At 49.1% G+C, this 24850-nt stretch overlaps 1 protein-coding gene across 1 annotated transcript in view; it reads left to right on the top strand.

The window, feature by feature from the left end:
• Positions 1-851: 851 nt before the first annotated feature.
• CHST11 (carbohydrate sulfotransferase 11) overlaps positions 852-24850 on the top strand; it is a gene marked incomplete at its 3' end in the record, with an annotated part of 194503 nt that continues 170504 nt past the window's right edge. Inside the window, exon 1 of the mRNA XM_080935258.1 lies at positions 852-1280. Coding sequence (XP_080791384.1) covers positions 1163-1280 — 118 coding nt within the window. The 5' untranslated portion in view covers positions 852-1162. The remainder of the gene's footprint in view (positions 1281-24850) is intronic.

The following is a 24850-nucleotide window of genomic DNA, read 5'->3' on the forward strand; positions in this document are numbered from 1 at the left end:
CGCCCGACTGATTCTCATACACTTCGGATACATTACGGAAAGCTGTACCCTTTGGTGAAACAGTTTTAAAAGTTACAAGCCCCCTTCGCCTGGAGGGGTGCGGGTGAGGGTACGTGTCAGAAAGACGTAGCAGCTGTCGCCAGACCGTGGGGTGCCGTGTAGTTTCCCTAACCTTGACTTTAAGTCCGCTCTCTTTAACCTCTTTGCAAAAGCAGCCCTCAAGCTGAGCTGTCCTTTGAAAGAAAAACGAAACTGCCCAGTTTTGATCACTGTGAGAAGGGCACCCGCTCTTAGGGGAGCGTGGGGGCAACTTCCTCTTGCTAAATCGCCCAGGGATTTTAAACGATCGCGTGCCACCAGGCCCTCCCCCCGTTTGCCTTAGCCACCTAACCTGCTTCTCGCCACACCGGAGAATGGGTGGCAGCACTACCGCATCTTATTCGTGGTTCCCCCCCCCCCCCGGTTGTGTCATGGAAACGTTCACGCAACCTCGAGACAGCGGCCCAGCTCCGCCCAGGGACTGAGGGCTTTTGGGACCCTGCGGGAGCGTGCTGCGCACTCCGGACTCCCCGGGAAACAGCTGGACGCGACCACGTCTCGGGTAGGGGCGGGGGGAGGCGACGCTCCGCCCCGGCGCGGCCCCGCCCTCTCCGCTCGCCGGCGCCCTCCCCTCGCCGGGGGCTGCGAGTTGCGTTTGGTAAAACCCAGCCCTGGAATATATAGATCACTGGAGCGCAATGAAGTAGCTTTTGGCGAGGGAGGGAGGGAGGGGGGCCTGGACAGTCACAGAGGCCAGTGCACGGCGGCGGCGGCACCTTCCTTCTCGCATCCCGGTCGCCCAGCCCGCGAGGAGGCAGCGGCGGCCGCAGGCGCCTGCAGAGGAGGCGGCGGAGCATCGAGCAGAGGCGAGGCGGACCGGCAGGAGCGCGCGGCCGGGGCCACGCATTCCCCACACTTGCACACCAACTCCCGCGCCTTGCACCCCCGAGACCGGAGTCGGGGGCTCGGAGAGCCTCGGTGAAGCTAGCGGGAGCCAGCTCCGGAGCTCAGCCAGCTCCGTTCTGAGCCTCCCGGGCGCTGGTCCCCCCCGCCGCGGGGTCCCCGCTTCTGCGCTCCGGACGCGCCTCCCGGACAGCCGGGTCCCCGTGGCCAGGACAAAGCCATGAAGCCGGCGCTGCTGGAAGTGATGAGGATGAACAGAATTTGCCGGATGGTGCTGGCCACTTGCTTGGGATCCTTTATCTTGGTCATCTTCTATTTCCAAAGTATGTTGCACCCAGGTAGGGGGCGCGTTAGCGTGGTTTTGTTGGATATTTTCTTCTCTCTCGCTCTGCTTTCTGCTTCTTTCAACCTCACCTCTTCCCTTCGGCCTCTTCGGGGCTCTGTACTGCCGGGATCCGCGGGTCACGGAGTTGGGATGGGAAGAGAGAAGGTGCGCTTCCTCTTCCTCCCGGCTCCAGGCTAGAGGTTGAGACCGCTAGGAGAGACAGCGGCGTGTGCTGCCTCCTTTTTTTTTTTTTTTTCTCTCCCCTTTTCTTTTCTTTTTTCTTTGTGTCTTGTCTAATGGTTAGGTGGCAGAGAAAGGTAGGGATTGTTGGAAGCTGCCAGGATCGAGTGTTGATGACTACAAAACTGGGTTCGGGTTGCTGCTGAGAGCTGGGATGAAACAGGCGCTGGCAGCCGGCTGCTCTGCACCGGGCAGCGCTGCCTCTTCCTGGTTAGGGACTCCGGGGAGAGTGGTGCACGCCCCGGCGAGGTAGTGAGTCCCAGCGGCCGCCTGGGAAGCCCCAAGCCGAGCTACCACGTGTTCCAAGCTCAAGTAGCAGAGCAGGTGTGGGAACAGGGTGGGTAGGCTCCCCGCTTTTCTCTCCATCGGGTGAGATATTGTGCGAAAACACCCCAGGGTCTAGCTCGGTGATGACCTTGCAGCTGTTGCTCCGGGGCCTGGTCTACCACCTCCCGGCCTCACACCCCTAGCTAGGGACTCCAGAGCTTTTGGGGCACACTTTGACCACCAAAACTCTCGGAGATACTTTGCAGTTTCTGGGCTCATCCCTTCTTCTTGGCATTTAGAGACTCCCGCAGCACCGGAGTCAGTCCTCTTGTTCTCTCCGGCTTAGGCTAAATACCAAGTCTCCTATCAGGATAGGGAGGGCCCAGGCACCCCTCTTCTGGAGATCCAGAAGGAAAGTTTGGGGCTAGAGGAGAGAGGGGCGCCCTGGAGCTCCCTGGCCCGGCTGTGCTGCAAGGCTTAGAAGCCCAACAGGTAGGACTTTCTGAGCTGGTTCTGTATGTTGCCACCCAGCCTAAGTCTCTGGAACACCTTTCCTCATTTCTTCTGGATCCGCAGACCCGTGCTGGGCCTCGTTGGCATTGAAGACCTTTTTGGATGCCTCAGAATCACCACAATAATCGTTTACTTTCCCAACTGCAGGGAGGAAGGGGGAGGGGTGTAAACACATTTCTTTTCAGGGAAATAAAGTTGGTTTTTGCCTCCCCCCCCCCTTCTGTAAGTGTATAGTTAACACTTTCTGTAGACTCAACTGCGAATTTATCAAACCTGCTTCTTGGCAGAGCCATAAAGCTCATCCTTGCATCCCACAGGCAAAGATTCCTTGACAGCCCAGGGACAGACTGGCCCCTCTTCTTTTTGGGGCTCACAACAGTTTGTTAAGGAGGCCTGGCTGCCAAGAATATGGTCTTGTGCACACACACAGGGAACTCCGGGACACCCCAGCCGGTCCTGATAAAAGATGGCTTTTGTTTGCAGCTCCTATTTTTAGTTTAATGTCAGCAAACTCCTTACTCAAACCCGTGGTTGTGAAGCGGAGAGAATTTAAAAATGGACTTTGTTGGCATTCTGGGTTGCAAGAGGGTGGGACCAGACAGATGGGCATCTCAAGAGTGCCAGGCTCCCAAGGCCACCCGGGACCAAGCCAGAGGGCTGGAGGACAGACAGTCTGGCAGGCAGGTATGATGAAGCCCATGCTGTTAAACAAAGGGCCCAATGACCTGGTCTAGACCTCAGAGCTGTGTTCGGGCCTATTCAAGTTTCGCTGGAATGGTGCACGCCCGGTAATTCTCAGCAGAAATGCTTAGACCAGGAGCGTAGGGCAGGAATGTCCCGGAGCCCTCGGCACCTGTGAATTGCCCATCAGAATTTCCTTTGCATGGATCCTGCGGTGAGCTAGGAAATAAACTTTACTAGAGACACGGGGGAAGAAAGTCCCAACCCGTCACCAGTGCCTTGCATTTCCAGCTCTCAGCAGAATTTATTAATTTATTAACTGACTTGGAAGTGGCTGGAGGGTTTTTTTTTTTCAGTGTAGCCTTCTGGAACCACAGCTTGCCCAAGCTTGTGGGTCACTGAATACTTGTCTTTGATCCTGCCTGGCCCTTCCCTTTCTGGTCTCCTTTTTTTTTTTCTTTCACTAAATGACATTTGTTTATAATTCATATCACGAGGAGCCTGCTTTTTCTGAGACATCTTTTAGTGCTGGGCAAATGCTACTTTCAAAACATGGAGTTGGACACAAACCTGCAGACGTTCAGTTGAAAGTTCTTACTTGAAATTATACACAGTACCACAGCACCCTTGCCAGTAATATTATATGGGGCATAAAATATGATTTGGAAACTTATTATTTTTTATCTCTTGTTTTTTTTTTTATTTTGTTAACATCTACTGTTGATAGCTGAGACCAAATCTGCTTTGAATTTTTAAAATAGATTCTAAGAGAAGCTAAAGACTTATTTTAAATTACCCCCTCGCTTTTAAGTGTGTGTGTCTGTCTGTGTGTGTGTGTGTGTGTGTGTGTAGTGCCCATGGAGGTTAGAAGAGTATGTTGTTTCTCCAGAACTCAGTGTTGGATTCTCCAGAACTAAGTTACAGATAGTTGTGAGCCACTTCCCTGTGGGTTCTGGGAAGTATACAGTATCCTTAACCTCAAGTTGTTCCTCCAGGCTCTTAAGAATTTTTATTTTTATGTGTGGGGGTGGGGTGAAACCTACACATGTGTATGTTATATGTGTGCAGGTGCCTTCAGAGGCCAGAAGAAGGTGTGAGTCCCCGAGAGCTGGAGTTGCCGGTTGTTAGGGACCACTTCTTGTGGGTGCTGGAACCGAACCTTGATCCTCAGCAAAAAACGGCAAACTCCTATCTGGAGAGGTGACGTCCTAGCCTGGCCGCTTTGGGTTTTAAAGTGATGGAGTCTCTGAAGTCTCCTGGTATAGTTAGTCTTTTTGCCTGGGAGAATTGACTTTGCCAGGCTCTTGGGATCAGCCTGACAGAGAGGCAGAAGGGGACCCCAACACAGCCTGGACCGTGTCCCCCAGATCTGAAGCCCTCTGGCAGGAATTCTCTGGATTCCTGTCTGTGAGATAGAAAAGCAGTGCCTCGAAGGAGATGCAGACTCTTAAGTTTCCTTGCTGGCTGGAGGGTATGTGAGAAGGGGGTAGGGGTGGGAGAATGTGGGAACCAACCACAAAACAAAACAAACAAACCAACCCAAGACCCTGCCCAGCTAACAGGCTAGCAAATGTTCCCTGCCATTCTAGTTTGAACCCCACTGTCTTGTATTTTTCTAGTTCATAAACCCGGGTAATTGTGAACTTGAGTAATTGGCCATCAGATAATTGGCCATCGGTTACACCATGGAGGGTTTAACAGGAGTGGACTCCGGTCAGTTTGGCAGTTTTCTTTTGAAACCCTCGACCTCCTGAGCTAACAGTCATGAAGTGCGGTTGGGGGTGTGTCAGGAATGGGGTTTTAGGCTCCTCTCTAGTCTGGGTGTTTTATACAGGACCAGCCACATGGAAGGCTTTCCATAAAATATTTGTTGGCTGATGGATGAAGTAGCTGACCCTTGTCTCTGGCTCCCGGAAGGTGGTAGTGCCGTCAGGGCTCTCCAGAGCACCTAGCTTCTACCCCCAGCTCTGCAGGAGGGCATTACCTGGGCATTCTTAGACTCCTAGTTCTCCCATGACTGGACCCAGTTTGAACCTGTTAAGACCAGGGCTGACTGCACTGCTCCCAAGGCACCAGCCCCTGAAGATCCTTCTGTGTGTCCTGGGTGCTGGGGAAGAGTGGTCTCAATTAACCCCTGACTTAAGGAAATCCGTGCTTGTGAGGGACACCTCCATAGGTGTGAACTTCCAAGTTGGAGATCAGAGTCACATGGCTGCTTTGTCACTTGCGTTGAGTCCCTCCATAAAGACAGCCTGTGGAGGCCCATCTTCTCGATTAAAATGTCTCCCATACCTGCCCAGGACAGCGGGGCTATCCTCGGATGGAGCTATGTCACGCCTTTCAAAGCTGGAGAGCCTCACGCAGTCTTTTGTGAGGGGTGCTTCTTTACCGGTCCCTTTGTGTTTGTCACTAGGAGTGTGGTTTTTATTTAAAAACTACTGTTCCCGGAGAAGCCTGCCAAGGAGAAAGTCTCTATTCGTTTTCCTTTTCTTCTGAAGTGTGTTTACTTTCTCTGTCATGGGGTTAAATCTGTGGACAGAGTATAGCCTTTATTTAAAGATGCCATTAGATCAGGTTGAGCTTAGAATGCATCTGCAAAAATAATTTTAATCTCTAATCTGTACATTTGAGGGGTGTAGAAGAGAAGGAATTCTCCACTATCCGCCACTCAGAGGCACTTGAATTTTATTTTATTTTCATAGTATAGAATGTATATCCAGGCTGAACATCCCTTGCCAGAGACTGTAAAACCCAAGGGGTGCTAACATTTGCAAATTTTGGAGAGCCACCATAGCAATGCAAGTGGAAAATTCCACACCTGGCTTCACATGATACGTTATATGTCAAAACACAGGTGACTGCAGATGTGTGGGGTCACTTTAGGCTGTGTGTTTAAGGGATCTGCGGTACACAGATGGATGGCACAGTTAGTCTTGGGTCTAGTCCCCAAGATACCTCATTTTACGTATATATACCTTCCAGAATGTAAAAAAAACGGTCTGAAATCTAACAAGCTTCTGGTTTTAGTCATTTGAGATAAGGGGGATGTAACACACACACACACACAATTAGTTTAGATCCTGTCATTTATTTTATATCTCGTTCAGTGAAATCCTCTTTGTACAAATATACTTTCTGGTGAGTCATTATTGGAGTAAGAGGCAGAAGCTTAGCCACAGCCTTTCGAGTTTATAGACCTTCACATGTGTCTGTCCTTACCCACCAGACACTGGCTCAGTGTCATCTGCCTCTATGTTGTTACACATGGCTAATTTTACATTAGGGAATCTTTTTGCTTATACATGGAGTAGGCTTGGAATCATTCCAATACACAGGGCCGTTCCTGTCTTATCTACTGAAACTCCTTTTGGAAAGGTGCCAGGTTGGTCTCAACACTGGAGCCGTTAAGACTCTGAAAACAGTGTTTAATACTTGAAGGGTGAGACCTTCTGAGCCTGGGCTCTTCCTTCCCTGTGAAGTGTCTGGACCTCCACAGGACTTCAGAGCAGCCCTGAGAGGAGGCAGTTTCCTTCCCTGGTGAGCTCGGTGGATTCCAGCCAGGGTCTTCACTTCCTTGTCCCCTGAAATGCCAGGGTGACCAAGAGCCACAGAAAGGCTGGCTAGGGACTTTTTGAGAGTAGAGGTGGTGCATAAGAAAATCTACCCTCTGCCAGGGGCAAGTGCGGTCTGTATTTGTCTGGCTGAAAAATTACCGTGCTTATGATGTGCCGGATTCATCCAGTTATTTAAAAACAGGAAATCAAAGGCTCCCAGTACAGGTACCCACCCTTTTCCTTCTTAAACTCAGACAGATCTCTTTTTACTCTGGAGGTCATGGGACACATGTCTTGGCTCACAGGCACCTTCTGAGGGAAGATTCAGAGAAAGAAAACAGAAGTTCTTCGGCTGACTTACTTTATTTTTATTTATTTATTTTCTTCTCCTGAATCACGGGGGCCCCATGTGATCTGTCAATGAAAATCTCTTGGAATTAATAACTTGTACTTTTTTTGGGGGGGGGGGTGGACCAAATGTGACCACGTGACATTTACAAGCGCAGTTGGAGTGTGCTCTCTCAGCCAGCTCTGTTCCGTGTTCAGGACTCCACGTCACACATGTGGGACCACGCACATCCTGTAGCAGGGCAGACCCCAATGGAGATGCAAATACCGTATGTAGTATGTCAGAGGGAAAGAAGAAAAACAGAGCGTGGAAGACAATACAGTGATATGGAAGGCAAAGCTGATTAGGGGATGCCCTTGGCCCAATGGCAGGGAACCAGAGGCTCGCAGGAAGCAAAGGGGCCAGCTCTGTGTCTGTCACTCGCAGCCTACGCCAGTTAGACGGCCGAGCAAATCGAATCTTGTTCCACATGGGAACATGCCAGGCAGGAAGCTCAGGATACCCAGAGGGAGAGAGGACCACGGAGTGTGCCTCGACCTGGTCTTGACTGTGGGAGGGAGGGGAAGTCTGAGCAGGAACCCGTTGGGGGTGGGGGGAAGGGAAAGTGGCCACAGGAAGCACGGGGGCGTAAGGCCTCTGGATTACATTCTTTGTTTGTCTTGAGTCAGTACCAGGGCACTTGATTAGGGTGCCCTCCATGTCAACCCCCCCATATTCAGTTTTTGAAGAACACATGAGGTGCGGTCTATAGAGCAGAACACCCAGACAGCTTATGGGCAGCCCATGTGAACACAAACTGGATGAATTAATGATTTGGGAGTGGAGGGCCTGGGTCTGAGGCTGGGTGCCCTGGTCCCTCCACTGTGAATTTCTGTGCTATATGACACTTGGGTTCCCCCCACCCCGTTTTAGTACAGATGACATTTGACTGTGTCGCAACAGATGACATCTCAGCATTGTGCTGACCTTTAATATGACAGACGTCTCAGCATTGTGCTGACCTTTAATGAGTAGCTCTTTTCCTACTTAGTAGGACAGAACATACCAGTGTACCTCCAGAAAATAGCTGGTACCCTCTGAGCCCCTTTATAAATCTCAAAGGGCCCTTTTGTAAACCACAGCGTGTTCTGTAACCTTAATAAGGGGATGGGCAAAGGCACTTCTGGTAGGCTCCGGCTCTAGCTCCGGCTCCGGCGGGCAGAGCAGAAGTGCTGGGTTGGTTTGATCACCGGTTCCTTCACGCCCGCCACAGCTGGCTGCCTGCCCAGCCCACTCTGTTTACCCTCTGTTTTCAGAGCCCTGTACTTGATGCTAGTCTCTCTCTGTGTCTGCGTTCACATGTTCCCGTACACATATATGTACAGGTTCATGTGTGTGAGGGTACATGGGCAGATCAGAGGTAACCCTCTGGAGTCAGCGGCATCCTATGGGCACAGCCCTTTTACTATTTTTTTTGGGGGGGTGGTGGGGGACAGGGTCTTTCACTGACCCGGCACTTGCTAAGAAGGCTGGGCTGTCTGGCAGGTGAGCTTGTCTTTGCTCCTCAAGGCTGGGATTTCAAAGGCCACAACCAGTTTTGTTTTATTTTGTCTCTTCACAAATAAGTTGCTCACGTCAGCCTCCCCCAAGCCCTGGGATCTTCTGAACATTATCACCGATGAGGTAGGAGCCCGAATGGGAAGGGAAGGGGAATCATTTATTTAACTTGGAGTTTGAACTTGAAGTTCACATAGATACGGACAATTTTCCTGGGAAGAACACATCCGTAAGCTCCTGACCTGGGCCACTCCTCCAGCCCTTTCAGAAATGTACGGCGGTTATGACTTGACTTGTTGTGTCTTGGTCTTCCGACTTGTCAGGGCGCATATCTTGTCACGGGCATCCTTATATCCCAGAAGGGTTTAGGAAATGTTTAGATAGAGACGCGAGTCTCGGAGCTTTCTCTTCTAACCCGTCTCTGACGATCACATAACTCAGAAGAGGGACCAGCCAGGCTGGGTGACCAGGGACAAACAGATTCCAGTGTTGCCTCCGCCATAATCTTCCCAATCCCTCTGCTCTTGTTTTATTACAGCCCAAGGCAGACAGTAGTAAGTGGTCTAGATAATTTACGGAGGAAGGTATTTACTGAAGGGAATTAGGTGTATTTAAAGTTGTTGGATAGCCAGAGGCACAGAATCTTTGGAATACATTCCAGGCAGCAGAAGTACTATGTATGTAGTAACTTGTAAACTGGTACATATTGGCATGACTATTTTGCAGGGGCAGTGACCTCAGGTCTGGAACCATTTATTGAGCACAAGACCACACCAGTGACAAATTGGGACAGGCTCTATAACGCTATTGCAAACTGGTCCTGTAGCCCCAGAGATGTTTTGGCAGAAGCTAACCGGCTTCACAGGCAGGCTGGTGGCCTCTGTTCTTGGTAGATTTTCACATTTTGAGTGAGTAACAGCACAGGGAAACACAGCTTTGTTTACAAACAATTTACACACAATACTGTATGATCATGTAAATACCCAGGATTGGGTCCTTTCTAGTCGTGGCGGCTTATAATCGCTTTTTCTTTGTGTTCTGGATGGTCCCGCTGATGGGCTCTACCAGCTGTGATTCTGTTGTTCTCTGTCCCACTGAAACGTGGCTCGTGAAAGCCTGATGGTCCCTGAATGGATTGTACACTCTTGTGAGTCTGGTTTGCGCTGAGGCCTTAAGCCCGCCTTTTATCTGTGATGGACAGTTTGTTCAAGCTGATCACAGCCTCTGTGAACCTGTCTGAGCTTCTCTTCTGCACATTCCAATGAAATGTGCTCAGAGCAGGGCAATTACTGGGACAGCCACTGTGGCTCCCACTATCTGGTTGCCCATCTGTTCCAACCCTCAGGATATCTACCAGCTTGTCACAAACGGCAAGTAGCCTCAAATTAGAGGGGGTGGGGCTGTTTCTGATTATTTATGTTCCTTGTACCTTGTTATGTTTTTCATTTTTGAGACAGTTGTAGACTACTCTGACCTTAAGCCTCTGGTCTTCTCTCCCCTTCCTCCCAAGTGCCGGGATTGTAGGCACCGATGATCAGGCCTGGCTATAGTTTCATTTTCTTGGTGCTTGTGTGTGCACACGTGTATCAGTGTGCACATGAGGTGCATGTGCTTGTGGTAGCTCGAGGTTGACGTCGGTTGTTTTATTTGATGTTTCTCAGCCTTATCTTTTGAGACAGTCTCTCTTCGTGAACTTGGAGCTCTTTGATTCGGCTAGGCTGTCTGGCTGATGAAGTCTAAGGATCCTTTCTCTCTCTGCCTCTGCCCCTCAGCGCTGGGGTTACAGGTGTGTGCTGTTTGTGCCTGTGCTTTTAGGTGGGTGCTGGGGATCTGAACTCAGGTCCTTATGCTTGCACACAGACACTGAACCTTCTTAGCCATCTTCTCAGCCCCAGCTTCATTATCTATATTAAGTCATAAATGGAAGGGCTCGTAGTCCCTTCCCAGACGGATTTTTTTTGGGTTCAGGGTCATCTGGACTTGTCTTGAGGATAACCAGTAATTATCAGAAGTGTCTGTTACCCTTGGGTAACTGTCCATTGTGAGGCCAGCATTGGGGGGTGCAAGGGCTACTGCTAACATTACCCCCTCACATGTGTCTCAGAGAGGCATAGATAGAGACTGAGAAAGCCCACTGAGAAGGCCCCTCAGTTGGAAAGGGCCAGTGGTTGGATTTCAGTTCAAAGCTGTTCACTTGAAGGAATCCCAGAAGATGGATCACATTTCTTACTGGTCCACAGCGTTAGCTCACTGGATATGGTCACTCCCCATGGTGCAGAGACATAGAATCTGGAACCCCAGAGAGCAGCGTGCAGGCCATGGCTGTCTACGGTGCCTGTTCCGTGCCTTTCGAGACACTTTTGATGAATGCCTATTAAGAGAGATCCTCAGTTCTGTGTCCTGGACACAGAACAGACAAAAAGCCCAGGCAAGGCAGGCATGGCAGATACGTGTCTTTTGGGTCTGTTTACCAGAGACAAGTACTGAGGAGAAAACAGTGAAAAGAGGAAGGGCCTTTGAGGTGACAGCCTGGGGGCGTGGCTTGCGGTTTGAAATAGGCAGGCCAGGGCAGCCTCTGAGATAAGGGGCCTTGAGGATGAAAGAAGACGAGACCAGGGAGGTGCTGAGCAAAGGTATTTATTCACACCTGGTCCAGGTGTCTCCTATGCGTGTCTCTCCTCACGTCACCTCCCAGGGTTGTGAAGCATGGCCAGAATTTAGAGCTGAGGACCTTCCTGCCCACTGTCACCCTGCTAAACGGTTCTGCATAAATGTCATCAGGCTTGATGTCCACAGTATCTGGGCAAGTACGAGCCAATTAATTATAAGGTGTCAATGAAATGTATGACCGGATGTAGGTGACACACTGCGATAGGCCACCTTGTCTGTCTGTCCTCTGAGTGGTGTGGAGGGGCTGGCTTGCGTGGGGGAAGCATGGGCAGAGGTTATTCTTATAAACAACACATTGTAGCGAGTGTAGAATGTTTCTCCTTTGGCTTTTCTCTTGCCCTCTGCAGCAGAGGTGACATTTCATCCTGAAACCAGAGTCAGTCTCGACTACATCACGCCTGCGCTGTGAGATTTAGCAAACGGTTCTGATGTCTATTTCTTCTCTCCCGTACCCTTATGAAGTAGGCAGCTGACAATCCCATTGTGCAGATGGAGACGCTGAGGACTTGCCGCTCAGGGGCCTGCCTGCCTGGAAAGCTGGTCCAGGATCTGGGCTTAAGACTGACTTCCACCATAACCTATATATACTTCTTACCCCATCTCCAGGCCCCATCTTCTTGGTCTTGGTTTCAGCTAATTAGGTCAAGAGTTAATTAGTTCATAAGAGCCTTGAGCTCTGCTGTGGGCTAAGTAGATGGGCCATGCAGTGATAGCTCTTCTCTTCTTACTTAACACCCTATCCCTGCTGAGCCCAGCCCTCTGGGGACAGGAACTGTCACCGTGTTCAGATGTCCCTCATCCATCTTCAGTCTAGATGTGTCCTGAGGTCAGAATCCAGTCTGACTGCTTACCTGCAATGTTAAGATGCTGTGGACTGACTCCTTTAGACTGGGTGCCATGTTTCTTCCTGGAGCCCCACATGTAGACCAGAGCCTACACTCTATGTGGCAGGTCACACCTCTGAGCCCAGCACTCTGGAGGCCAAGGCAAGAGAGTCACTATGAGCTCCCAGTAGCTTGGGCTGCGTAGTGAGTTCCAGACCAGCTTAGGCCAGAGTGTGGTGTGTGGTGCTCGTGTATAATTCTAGCACTTGAGACAGGAGGGTTATGAGTTCAAGGTTGTTCAGTGGTGGTTTGAATGGGAATGGCCCTGTAGGTCCATTTTTGAATGGTCCAAGTTTAGTGGAACTGTTTGGGAGGGATTCAGAGGTGTGGTCTTGTTAGGGAAGGTGTGTCTTGAGGTAGGCTTGGAGGTTTCAAAACCCACACCATTTCCAGTTGGCTCTTTCTCTCTGTCTCCTGCTTGTGGATTAGATATAAGCTCTTAATACTGCTCCAGCACCTTGCCTGCCTGTCTGATGCTGTTGCGTGTAGGTTTTGCTGTCCCCCACTTTAAGCTCTGGATGGAGTGTGCTACCAGTTCTGTCCAGGTTCCCTAGGATCCATAATTGAAAGATAGACAGACAGACATACAGACATACAGATACATAAACACACACACACACACACACACACACACACACACACACACACACACACTTGCCTTATTGGCTCAATTGCTGGGTGCTTTTAATCTCCCATGGCTAGCATGCCCTTTTCAATACTTAGCACCTTAAATTTGCCCTTAACTTTAGTTGCTCAGTTACCCTTTCCTTGTTCAGTGATCCAAAACTGCTCTCAGCTTAGTTGCCTTTCTAATCTGGCATGGGGAAGCAGCCCACTCTGCCTGAGATCTCATGTTTGTTTACCTTTTCTTCCTTTGAAGCATAGAGAAATTCTCCTTTCTCTTCCCATGTTTCTTATCCTGCCTATAGGGACCCGGAAGTCCCACCTCATTTCTTCTGCCCAGCAATTGATCCCCGGCATCTTTATTGACTGATCAAGAACCATACGGGGAATAGGACCACCCCTCCATCATGCCATTCTCCCCACCATGTGGTCATGGTCTCTAAACCCCTGGAATCATAAGCCCCCAAATTAAATGCTTTATATAGCTTTAAATGCTATATGACAGTAGGCAAGTAACTAAGCCACTTGGCTACATAGTGAATTCGGGGTCAGCTTGGGATACACGAGATCCTGTCTCAAAAAAAAAAAAAAAAAAAAAAAAAAAGAACAAGGAGTTAGTTGTGATCGTTTCTATTTTTTTTTCTCTCGCTGTCTTCAGAATTCCAGTGTATCCTTGGCACTTCTCTGTTTGCTCAGTGTAGCCCCTTTTCAGTGCTCATGTGAGTAGTAGCTGCTGGGCTGTGTTAGAGTAGCTACAAAAGATGGGGACATTTTCCTGGTGTTCTCTCCTGGGTTTGAGCTTTAGCCTTGGGGACGTACTGAGTAAGAGATGCTGGCCGGAGAACTATGTGTGTGTGTGTGTGTGTGTGCATAAGCCACTTTAGCCTGAGAAGTACCTAGTTAGTTCAAGAGTCTAGGTAGTTCATTGGTGAACTCCAGTGGCTTGGCTTGTTCAGGGATCCTAACAAACGGCACCATTTCAGCTCATCTCCAGAAGGCAGCAAGATAGGGCATTCCAGGGGAGACTTATCTCTGCTTCCTGATGCCCCAGCACAAAGCCTGTCCCCAGGAGGATATGTTGTACCGAGATGGAAAGAAATATCCAGGATGAACTGGTTTAGGAGGCCAGGCGTGATTGGGGTTACAGAGTACCAAAGGAGAGAGAGGACAGGATGTGGATTCTGATGGTAGCCTCAATCAAAAAGGGAAGAATTTCCAGGCTCAGAGCCTGAGAGAGAGGCAGTGAGTCAGCGGACCATGGAGGTTGGAGGACGGACAGACAGGCTGGCTGTCACCTCATTATCTCTTGTTCTCAAGTTTAAATTTTATTCTTGAGACTAGGAAGCTATAGAAGGTTTAGGGTTTTATTTTCCAGAAGATGAAATTTAAGCTTAATTTAAACTCTCTTGTTTTAGCACAAAGCCAGAATTTAAAGGCCTACTTTCTCAAAGTGATCTTGGGGCCATTTTTGGAATAGTTTCTGTTATCATTTGGTGGGAGGGAAGGTTATTCACGAGCGTACAAAGTAAGAAGTAGCTTAAAAGCTCTCTTTGGCTGGATTCAAAACTCCAGTGTTTGCAAAAATTATAGGCCTGGGAGGTTAAGTTTCAGTCTCTCAGTTGCTAATGGTGCCCCAGGTTCACTCTCAGAGGGCCTCTGGAGGAGCAGCAGGAGAGAGGGGGAGTGTGCCTCGTCCCTGGAGAGCTGCACTGTGCCTAGCTCTCTGGATATCTAGGCTCAGGTTGCAGCTATGGGCTGCCCGGGTAGCCATGGTACAGAATTGGGAAAAGGGCTCCTCCCTCTTTTGAGGTGCCCAGGCAGGTGGGGTCTGGTCTTTCCACCCCCACCCCTGCAAAGTGCTGCCCCTGTGTCTTTCTCTTTGGCATAGCCACCTCACTGCCACAGAAAGGAGTCCCACCAAGGCATGCTTTTCTGATGTGTGTTTATGTATGTGCTGGTTGGTGTGTATGCACACACACGGAGACCAGAGGTTAGCCTTGGTTGTTCCTCGGGTTCTGCCCACTGTATTTTTAAGGGAGGGTCTCTTATTGATGGAGCTCACTGAGTAGGCTAGATAGTGAGTCCTGGAGGTCCATCTGTCTCTGCCTCCCTCCCTGCTGCTGTGCTGAGATGTCAAGCATGCCACAGCCAACATTATTTTCTGGGCCTTCGGAATTAAACTGAGGTCCAAAGGTTTGCTTGGTAAATTCTTAACCAACTGAGCCATGTCCCTGGATCCCCAGAGACTTAATTTTTAAAAAGTAATACTACATCACCACTGGTGGGCACCAGGTTTTGAGGGGGACATGTGTGTGGACAGACAAACCGAAGAGGGCTTTGAGTTTATACTTGAACTTGGGGTTTTGAAATCTGGAAGGTTTCATTAAGGGAATGCTTACAATTGGGAGTATGGGACGGGAGGTTATTTGAAAGCTGTAAGAGATAGATAATGAAGTTCCTTAAGAGCTGAGATTCTAGCGGATGAAGAGCTCTAAGCATAATTTTGTTGTTCAGAGTCGGAAGTGCAGATTTGAAAACAGAAACCGAGCAGGTAATCTGTAGTCACTTGGAACAAAACAGCTTTAGTTCGACGAGTGTGAGGCACCATCCTATAGACAGCTACGGGTTTAAAAAAGCCTAGGGGCCGGGGATGTAGCTCTGGGGTAGAATCCTTGCCCAGTATGCACTAGGCTTTGGGTTTGAGCCTTAGCATCACAAGAAGAGTCTGCCGGAGACAGCAAGCTTTTAGAGGGCTCCTCGCTGTCCACTTCCCTGAGTGGTAAAGTAGGCTCTCCCTGTCATACTCTGGAGGAGATCCTGTTTCCCGTGACTGTAGAAAACACATTGAAATTGAAAAGTTAAAAATAAACACAGGCCCCGTTGGAAGGGCCTTCCTGCACGAGGCTAGGAGGGTGCTGTCATTCGTTGGGAGGTCAAGGAGTGAATGAGGAGTTGTGCCCATTACAGATGTTGGCTCTCCTGTAAAACCTGCAGGAAGGCAGTACAGTTAGGCCTACAGGGCAGTAGGTGGGATGTTCAGGGAACCTGGGTTCTGGCCCAGCTGCCACCTTCTTATGAGAGATCCCCCCACTGTTATTAACGGATAGGCACAACAAAGCATTTCAAAGCGCATAGCTGAAGGCCAGGGGAGGAGTCTCGGAGGAGGAAGGGAGGTATCTGCAGTCTCTTTCATTACCAGGGCTCCTTGATTTTTTTTTTTTTTTTTTTTTTTTTAATAAATGTTCTGGGGTTCTAAAGAAAAAAAAATTTAATTAGAATGCATGTTTAGCTAAAAACAGCACCGTTTCCTGAAATCAAGGTAGGTTGATTCAAGGTAGATAGGTAGACCCTCTCTACCTCCCCAGCACAGACCTCACTATGCTGGTGCTTCTCAGCATACACGCCCGTTTCCAGGTGACCAAGTCACAATCAAAGCGAATACTTGCCGTTCATGTCGAACCAAAACCTAACATCAGGCCACCCCATCCATCCAGCACGCTAGTGTTTATCTACCAGACATTTATCGGGCAGAAGAGACCAATGGGAGTGAGAGTTGGTCCTGGCATGCTGATAGCCTGCCACTAGTGAGTGACTGCAATTGGTAGCAGCAGTCCTCTGTGACATAGGGAATGAGAAGGAGTGGTCACGGTATGGCAGGTCAGAGAACACCTGGGAGGAGGGAACGTTTGAGTGGACCCCCTCCTTCCGCTAACAGGACTTTATTGAACAATTTATATTGTGCCAGGGACCTCCTGGGTGCCAGACAAACAGCAGGAACAATGCACAGAAGACATCTTGTCTTAACAGAGCCCGTGGGCTTGGTGCAAGGTGTATCTGGTGGATTGGTAGCACCACCCTTGGTAGGTTCCTTGTCCACCACCAACCCTCTTATCTACTCAACAGTGCCTCAATAAAATGTGTGTGTGTGTGTGTGTACATCTATGTGTGAGTGCATGGTGCATGCGTGTATGTGCATGAGTACATGTGTTTATGTGCATGTATGTGTATGAGAGTGCATGTGTATGTGTGTGAATGCATGTGTTCGAGTGCATGTGTTTGTATGCATGTGTGTGTGTGTGTATGTGCACACTCAGATTTCTGATGAAGAGATGAATTCAAATGTGTAAAAGAGACTTCTGAAAGAGGATTCACTTCTAAAACTGTCATTTTTTTAAAAACAATAATTATTTATTTCTATTTTACGTGCATTGGTGTTTTGCCTGCACGACATATCTGTGAAGGTGTCAAGATCTTGGACTTACAGACGGTTGTAAACTGTAACATGGGTGCTGGGAATTGAACCCAGATCCTCTGGAAGAGCAGCCAGGACTCTTAACTGCTGAGCCTTCTCTTCAGCCCCCTTAAAATGTCATTCTTGACCCGTACCACCCAGAACGATCTGCCCACTTGCTAGTCAACTTGTCTGTTCATCTAGATGTATAAAGATGCTACTACTGATACACAGTATTATGGCCTGCCTTGCTTTTACCACAAAGCACTGAACCCCAGTTCTCTGGGAGAACACAATACTACCCTGTCACATGGATGCATTTTAATTGAACCCTGCTTTCATGTTGAACTGTTCTGAAAACAAGCTGTTTTTCTGTCTTTTGTTTTATATGTGTTTTTTGTTTGTTTTCTTTTGTTTTTTTTTCAAGACAGGGCTTCTCTGTGTCCTTCTGGTGGCCCAGGAACTCACTTTGTAGGTCTTGAACTTGCAGAGATCCATCTGCCTCTGCCTACAAAGTGTTGGGATTAAAGCGGTGTGCCACCACCACCTGGCTTCTTTGAAAGATGTATTCAGAAGGGGGATTCCCAGAAACTGTTAACACCCCAAGGCTCCTGGTAGATGTATCCAGTCATTTTCTAGAATGCTGTGTGATGTCATGTTCCCACCAGAGCGTGTGACTGTGTCTTGGCTAGGATGATCCAACTACTGCCCAGGTCCGTCCACACAAGATGGCAGGTCTCAGGAGGGTACAGACTATCTCCTCAGATGCTGGCCGGTCACAGGCTTATAGTGAATGTTGTTGACACGTGCTTTTTGTGTCTGAATGGCGAAGCCCAGGAGCGTCTCAGCTGAGAAGACAGCAGCTCTGTTGTCGTCAGAGAGTACTTTCCCTCGGCTTTGCAGGAAAGGAAGGCTCAGGTGTTGGTGACAAGCTTTGGTCACACGGCCACTTCTGCAGTTGTAGACTGTCCTCAGGGCTGAGGTGTACTGTCCTCATCCTTGTCTTTAGGCGGGACTCAGTTAATGGCAAGTGACCAGCTCACACACACCTTCCATGTACGGTGGCTACAGATACCCTGTTGAGACGGCTGTTCTGTGTACAGTTAGTGTCAGTGTGGGGTGGAGACATCTAAGGGGGTGTTACCTTCCTAGAGTTCGTACCTGAAGCCTGGCTCCAAGCAGACAGCATTAGGAGGTGAGAATTCGGGAAGCAGACAGCTGATAAGGTGGGGTTAGTGCTTCTACACAGTCTAGTGACTGATCATTGCCTCCTGAGAGGGCATAGTGAGACCCCGTGCATCTAATGCATACTGCATCTTCCTGTGCTTTGATCTTGGACTTCTCGGCCCCCAGAGCTGAGCAGTGAATGCCAGGTTTTTTTAAGCCACCTAAAGCAAGACATCTTGTTAGCAGCCTACCAACTGAGACAAGGGGCGCGCCTTCGGTTGGCAGGCGGTTGGCGGGTGAGGTGCCGTCTGAGATGGTGATGCCCCCATGATACTTAGCTGTTGATGGAAGAAACCCAGGTGTGGGGGCTGCTTCTGAGGAGGGCCAGGCGCGCCTCTACAAGGCATCTGTCACTCTTAGAAGGGCGATGGTTGTCAGTGTCCTGACTGTGGTGGATCCTCTCTGGGAAGCCCTGTGTTGATGATGAATTCAGATAGGGAAGTGTGGGCAGGAGGTAGGAGGAGAAGAGAAAAACAAAACAAAACCCAAACTCTCCCTGACACACACACACACACACACAAACACACACACACTCACACACACACACACTCACATACACTCACACACATACACACTCACACACACACACACACTCACATACACTCACACACACACACACACACTCACATATACTCACACACATACACACACACACTCACACACATTCACACACACTCACACATACACACTCTCACACACACACACACATTTACACACTCACACACGCACACACAGCAGATGACGTAGGGCTTGTTCTGTGTGGGCTCCGTAGCAGTGCATAAAGGGCAAGGCTTGATGTATTTTAGCATAATCGGTCTCATGAACAATTATAAAACAAACTTTTAAAACAGACAGGATAAACATGTTGATACTTCTGACTTTCAACTTTCTCCTTTGAAGTGTTGAGAGGCCATCACTCCGGGGTGTGAGAGGAACACTCACGCACCCCATTCTGTGACCTCGCCAGAGACCACCCCTCCTGCCCACAGTCTCTGCCCACCCATACAGATACCTTTTAAGACCCTCAGGTCCTCCCAGCCCTTCATGCCCCAGTCCTGAGGTGGCCCCTCCAGCCCTGTCTTCTCGGCTGTGACACTGCCCAGGAGCTGTGGTAGAAGCGACTGAGAGGAAATAAAAATGGGGCTTAAACAGCCAGTTATTAGGTTTCCTGTTTCATAGGATGTGGTCAGTTAACTTTGGTTATCTGCGAGTCTGGCCCAGGGACTGGCTCGGCTAGTGGTTAAGTGTGTCAGGGGAACACGGGCCTGGCTCCTCTGACAGCCTTTATCAGAGCCCTCAGGACCTCCCCCACCCTTGAGGGAAGCCAGTGGGGTTCAGTGGGGATGGAGCTCAGGTCCCTCTGTCTGCTTGGCAAGTACTTGACTGACTTGTCTCCCCAGCCACACGGTTTGGTTCCTCACATATCGCGGGCGAGGCGGTGAGCCTGTTTCCAACCTCAGTTAAGCTCTGAACAGCATGGCCATGCCTCTGTGTGTCCCATGGACCCCATGACATCTCTGGTGATGCTTGTCTCCATTTTCCCAGCCTCACCTACAGTGTGCCTGCCACGCTGCCTGAGCCACTATCACCTCTCCCTTGGGGGGTTTATAGAGCTACAAGCTGATCCTCACCCGTGCCTATCCTTTACCCCCAGACACTTGCCAAACCTTGGCCTGAACCGCTGGGAAACGTTCAAACCTGCTCCAGGGGTGGCTTTTCACGGCACCCTCCCTTACCTTTCGGTTCCTTCCAGGAGTCATGTGGTTTTCGTTCCTTCTGCTTTAGAATGCTCCCCACACCTCTCGGGTCTGTGTCTTTATCCTTTGTGCTTTGGTACTGGGCTCTTTGCTTATCGTTTCTTATCGTGCACAGAACTTCTCCATTGTTCCATCCACTCGGTGATCCCGAAGATTCCTGTTCTTCAGTCTTTTAGGGTTTGGGTAATGTCTTAGTTAGGGTTTCTATTCCTGCACAAACACCGTAACCAAGAAGCAAGCTGGGGAGGAAAGGGTTTATTCAGCTCACACTTCCACATTGCTGTTCATCACCAGAGGAAGTCAGGACTGGAACCCAAGCAGGTCAGGAAGCAGGAGCTGATGCAGAGGCCATGGAGGGATGTTACTTACTGGCTTGCTTAACTTGATTTCTTATAGAACCCAGGTCTACCAGCCCAGGGATGGCACCACCCACAATGGGATGGGCCCTCCCCCCTTGATCACTAGTTGAGAAAATGCCTTACAGCTGGATCTCATGGAGGCATTTCCTCAAGGGAGGCTCCTTTCTCTGTGATAACTCCAGCTTGTGTCGAGTTGACGCACAAAACCAGCCAGTACAATTGACCCCTTGTCAACTTGACACACAAACACAACACTATTAAACCTCAAACCTCACTTTCTTATTCAGCCCCAAAATCTAAATAACCTTAAAAATTCCATAGTCTTTACAGATTCTTGCATATTAAAATTACAATTCCTTTAAAATATCAATATCTTTTAAAAATCAGGGTCTTTTTACAATTCAAAGTCTCTTAACTGTGGACTCCACTTCTTCCTTCAAGAGGAAAAAATATCAAGGCACAGTCACAATCAAAAGCAAAATCAAACTCTAACCATCCAATGACTGGGATCCACTCACGAACTTCTGGGCTCCTTCAAGGGCTTGGGTTACTTCTCCAGCTCTGCCCTTTGAGGCACACACCTTGTCTTCTAGGCTCCAGCTGCCTGTTCTCCACTGCTGTTCTTGGTGGTTATCTCATGGTACTGGCATCTACAAAACACTGCTTGCTGTCTTCCACTGCAACATAGGCTCTCTTCATGGTACCAAGCCTCAACTCCTTTGCATGACTCCTTCAGTCTTGGGGCATTAATTGCAACTGAGGCTGTACCTTCACCAATAGCCTTCCATGGCCTCTCACAGTGCTGAGCCTCTGCTGCTCTTCAAGGCCCTTCATTCCTTCAAAACCAGAACCACCTGGGTGACTCTTACTTATTACCAAGTCCAGCTACAGCATAAGGTACAACCTTGGCTATCTCTGGAACACAGCTTCTTTTTCCAGAAGATTTTACCTAAATAATGCTGGTCTCCCCTTAATCACCACTAATTTCTTCGCTCCAGCAGACCAGCATCAATAGTCCCAGTAATGCAAAGTTTTCAGTTTAGTAGTTCTGGTATCTTGTTAATCACAGCTGATTCTTCAGCCTGAACTAACCAAAACTACAGAATCTTCACAATCAAAATAGCAACAGACTTGATAAGAGTCTTTAATCTTCCCTCTGAAATTTCACAAGCCAGGCCTTCATCTTCTGCACTGTTTGCAACATTATCGTCCAAGCTCTTACAGAACATCCCACAGAGCTCTTAACACCCCAATGGCTCTTCTAGCTCAAAGTTCCAAAGTCCTTCCACAGTCCTCCCCAAAACATGGTCCGGTTACCCAACTCCTGGTACCATCTTCTGTATTAGTCAGGGTTCTCTAGAGTCACAGAACTTATGGGTAGTTGTATATAGTAAGAGAACTTGTTGGTGATTTACAGTCTGTAGTCCAACTTCCCAACAATGGTTGTCAGCAGCTGTGAGTGGAAGTCCAAAGATGTAACAGATGCTCACATCCACAAGGCAAGCAGGTAAAGAGAGGGTGCCTTCCTTCTTCCAATGTTCTTTTGTAGGCCTCCAACATAAGAAACTGTGTCCCAGATTAAAGATGTGTACCACCATGCTGGATCTGGGACTTGCTTTGTCCCAGATGACCTTGAGCTCAGAGATCTTCTTGCCTTAATTTCCTGAGATTCATTGCCCCTATGCCTTAAGATCAGGATTAAAGGTGAGCCTCCCAATTCTGGATTGTGGTTCATTCTAGATATAGTCAAATTGACAATCAGGAATAGCCACTACAGGTAATAAGAGATGATGTGGTGATTTGAATATGCCCCACCCATGGGAAGTGGTACTGTTAGGAGGTGTGGCTTGGTGGAGGAAGTGTGTCACTGTGGAGGCGGGCTTTGAGGTGTTCTAGTGCTCAGTCTCTGCTCAGTGTGGAAGAGAGTCCCTCCTTCCAAACAAGATATAAAACTCGTGGCTTTTCCAGTACCATGTCTGCCTGTACACTGCCTGGCTGTCACCTCAAAGTCCTCCTTGGCAGCATTAGCCTGAGGGCTAAGTTTGATGGGGTCATGCAGGTGAGAGGCTGTGGCTCGGGCCAGACACACGGGTTGTCATGGTTATACACGTGTACCAGCCTGGGGATGGGGGTGGGGAATCAGGTGGTAAACAGTCACACTTACAGTTGGACATGCTTGATACCAGTTGTAGCACACACTGAGGACAGAGTGGAAATGGGTGGAGGTGATACAGCCGGGCCGTGGTCACTGAAGGCTCTCCCTGTGTTGATGGCGCTGCCGGAGAAGAGATGGGGTTTGGGAAGAGCATAGCAAAGGGACAAAGCTGTTTTCCCTGGGCACTACGGATGCTTGCCAACACGTTCTGAGATGTTTAATTCACTAGATTGTCCTTCACTATGAGGAGGCAAAGGCAGTTTTGAGTTAAGTTGGGAAGTCCAGAAATATATCAGTATTTCTTTTAAACCCTCTCACATTGAGTACCGTATAAAATTTTCGAAGAAAATTGCCCCCCGGACAGAGACTTCCACCCTTCCCTGGGTATGAGGATCTGTGGGAGATAGGTGGCCAGTTTGTAGTGGGTTTAGTGGTCTGCTTCGGGGATCACGGATGCCTGATCTCATTTTGAGAGTTGTATTAGTGAAAGACGGAGTGCTCCAAAGTGCCTGACAGTGATTCCTCCAACAGCGAAGCTTTGAATTGGAGGAGGAAGAGTCTGCTACCTCTATGGACATTTGCATCTGGTTTAGGAGTGTTGCAGCCCAGTTGTGTGGGAGCTGGGGTAGGTCCCCTCTAACCCCTACCCCAATCTTGGTATTTGCTGAACTGGAGTACCCGCAGTGCACTGGCAAGCTGAGACTTTCACTGTTTCCCCCAAACTCATCTTCACTGGCTGGCGTTTGTCTGGACAAAGCATCGTCTGTGTTGGGTTACCACAGGGCGTTTACGATAAGTGTGCAGGGTGTGAGTCAAAAGACCAGAGCCCAGACTTCTACATACTCTCCTTCCTCTTCTGGGGTGCCCCCAGCTGAAGCACTGAACACCACTGTCTGCTTTTCTGTTGGCTTGAAGCTTGGACCATCAGACGTTGAAACGTGTTTTCCTCTTCCTGTTTGTCTCTGTGATCGTCTCTCTGTCTTTCTCTGTCTCCTTCCAGAGGGCCTCCTCTGCTCACCCCCAAGACTTCCCACTCCACTTCCCACTGACTTTCATTCTTCTGGGTCCCTTCCAGCCCACCCGGCTGCTATCCATGCCTGCTTAACCTTTAAGATTCTCTCTTTAGAGAAACTGATCATTAATCTGTATCCTGGAACAGATGTGTGCTAGTCTTAGATAGTCTTCCCAGCTCTCTCTGCATACAGGAGAAGAAAGGGTTCAAAGTCAGCATGATGTTTATTTTTAACCAAGGGAAGAAATGAATCTTCAGTGAGGGAACCCCCTCTATGCAGAGCCCATGACTATGTAAACAGGAATCCGGGGGATGAATGTGGGTGCTCCCGACTTTTGGAAACGATGAACACCTTCAGCTTTGGAGCAGAGAGGGCTCTGGATTCCTGCCCGTTGGTGACACAGCATGTTTGGGCTGGGGGCTCCCTAACTGGAGCCTGATGTGAGACTTCACAGACCAGACATGCAGGAAGGACTTGGAAGGCCCTGGGCTGTTCCTGGTGTATTTGGCCCAGGAGCCTGTATGGAGGGCGTGTCCCTGGAACTTCGAAGTCATACTTCACCATGGTGAGTGTTTAATGACCGCACATGAAAGGCCTCATTGCTAGGCTGCTCCCTGGGACCAATCGAACTCTGGAGTCATGGAATCTCAGAGCTGGGAAGAGCCATGGACAGACTGGTGCTAAGCACACGTACTTCCCCGGAGCAGGGGTTGGGGGTCTAGTGCAGCCTTCCCACTCTCTGCCTGCATCCCAGAGTGGTCTCTGTGGAAGACTGTTGAAGTCCCAGGGCAGGGTTGGTACCACTAGGCTTCTGTTTTATTCTACCTGTAAGCAATGGTGGTTTGGCAGTCCGCTGTGACAAGTTAGGTAGTTAGATAGTTGGGGATGCCAGGTATGAGGCAAAACAGTTCTCAAGGGCACCTTTCAAAGTCCCATCTTGGATTTTGGCAACTCCTTTGTTTGAAGTTATGGGAACAGAACCCAGAGCCTTCTGCCTGTTAGGTAAGTGTTTGACCACTGAGCCACGTTCTCTCAGCCCTTTTTATTATCTTCATTTTGAGACAGGATCTTGATAAGTTGCCCAGGCTCTCCTTGACTTGAATTCACTATATAGCTCAGGCTGGTCTAGAATTTGCAGACCACTAACACAGCTGGAATCTTCTTCAGTAGCTAGGTGGGCAGACCTGTACCACCTTTGACTGACGCCAGAGTCTGTAATGAAGAGCAAGATCCTGCATGGCTAGTCTCTGCTTAGAAATGGTCTATCTTTACCGTATGACTTAGAGTCTTCTTTTTAAATTTTTAATATTTTGTTACATTTTATTTATGTATGGGAGCATGTGTGTGTGTGTGTGTGTGTGTGTGTGTGTGTGCGTGCATACATGTGCATTTGTCTGTTCAGGTGACAACTTCCAGGACTTGGGTCTGTCTTTCCACTGTGTCTGTCCCTGGGATTGAATTTAATTAGCCAGATTTGGCCGCCCTGGTTCTATGTTCTTTGTACTTTATTCTTTTATCATTAT

The sequence above is a fragment of the Micromys minutus genome (assembly GCF_963924665.1).
Source record: "Micromys minutus genome assembly, chromosome: 22".
In the NCBI taxonomy this organism is placed as follows: Eukaryota; Metazoa; Chordata; class Mammalia; order Rodentia; family Muridae; genus Micromys; species Micromys minutus.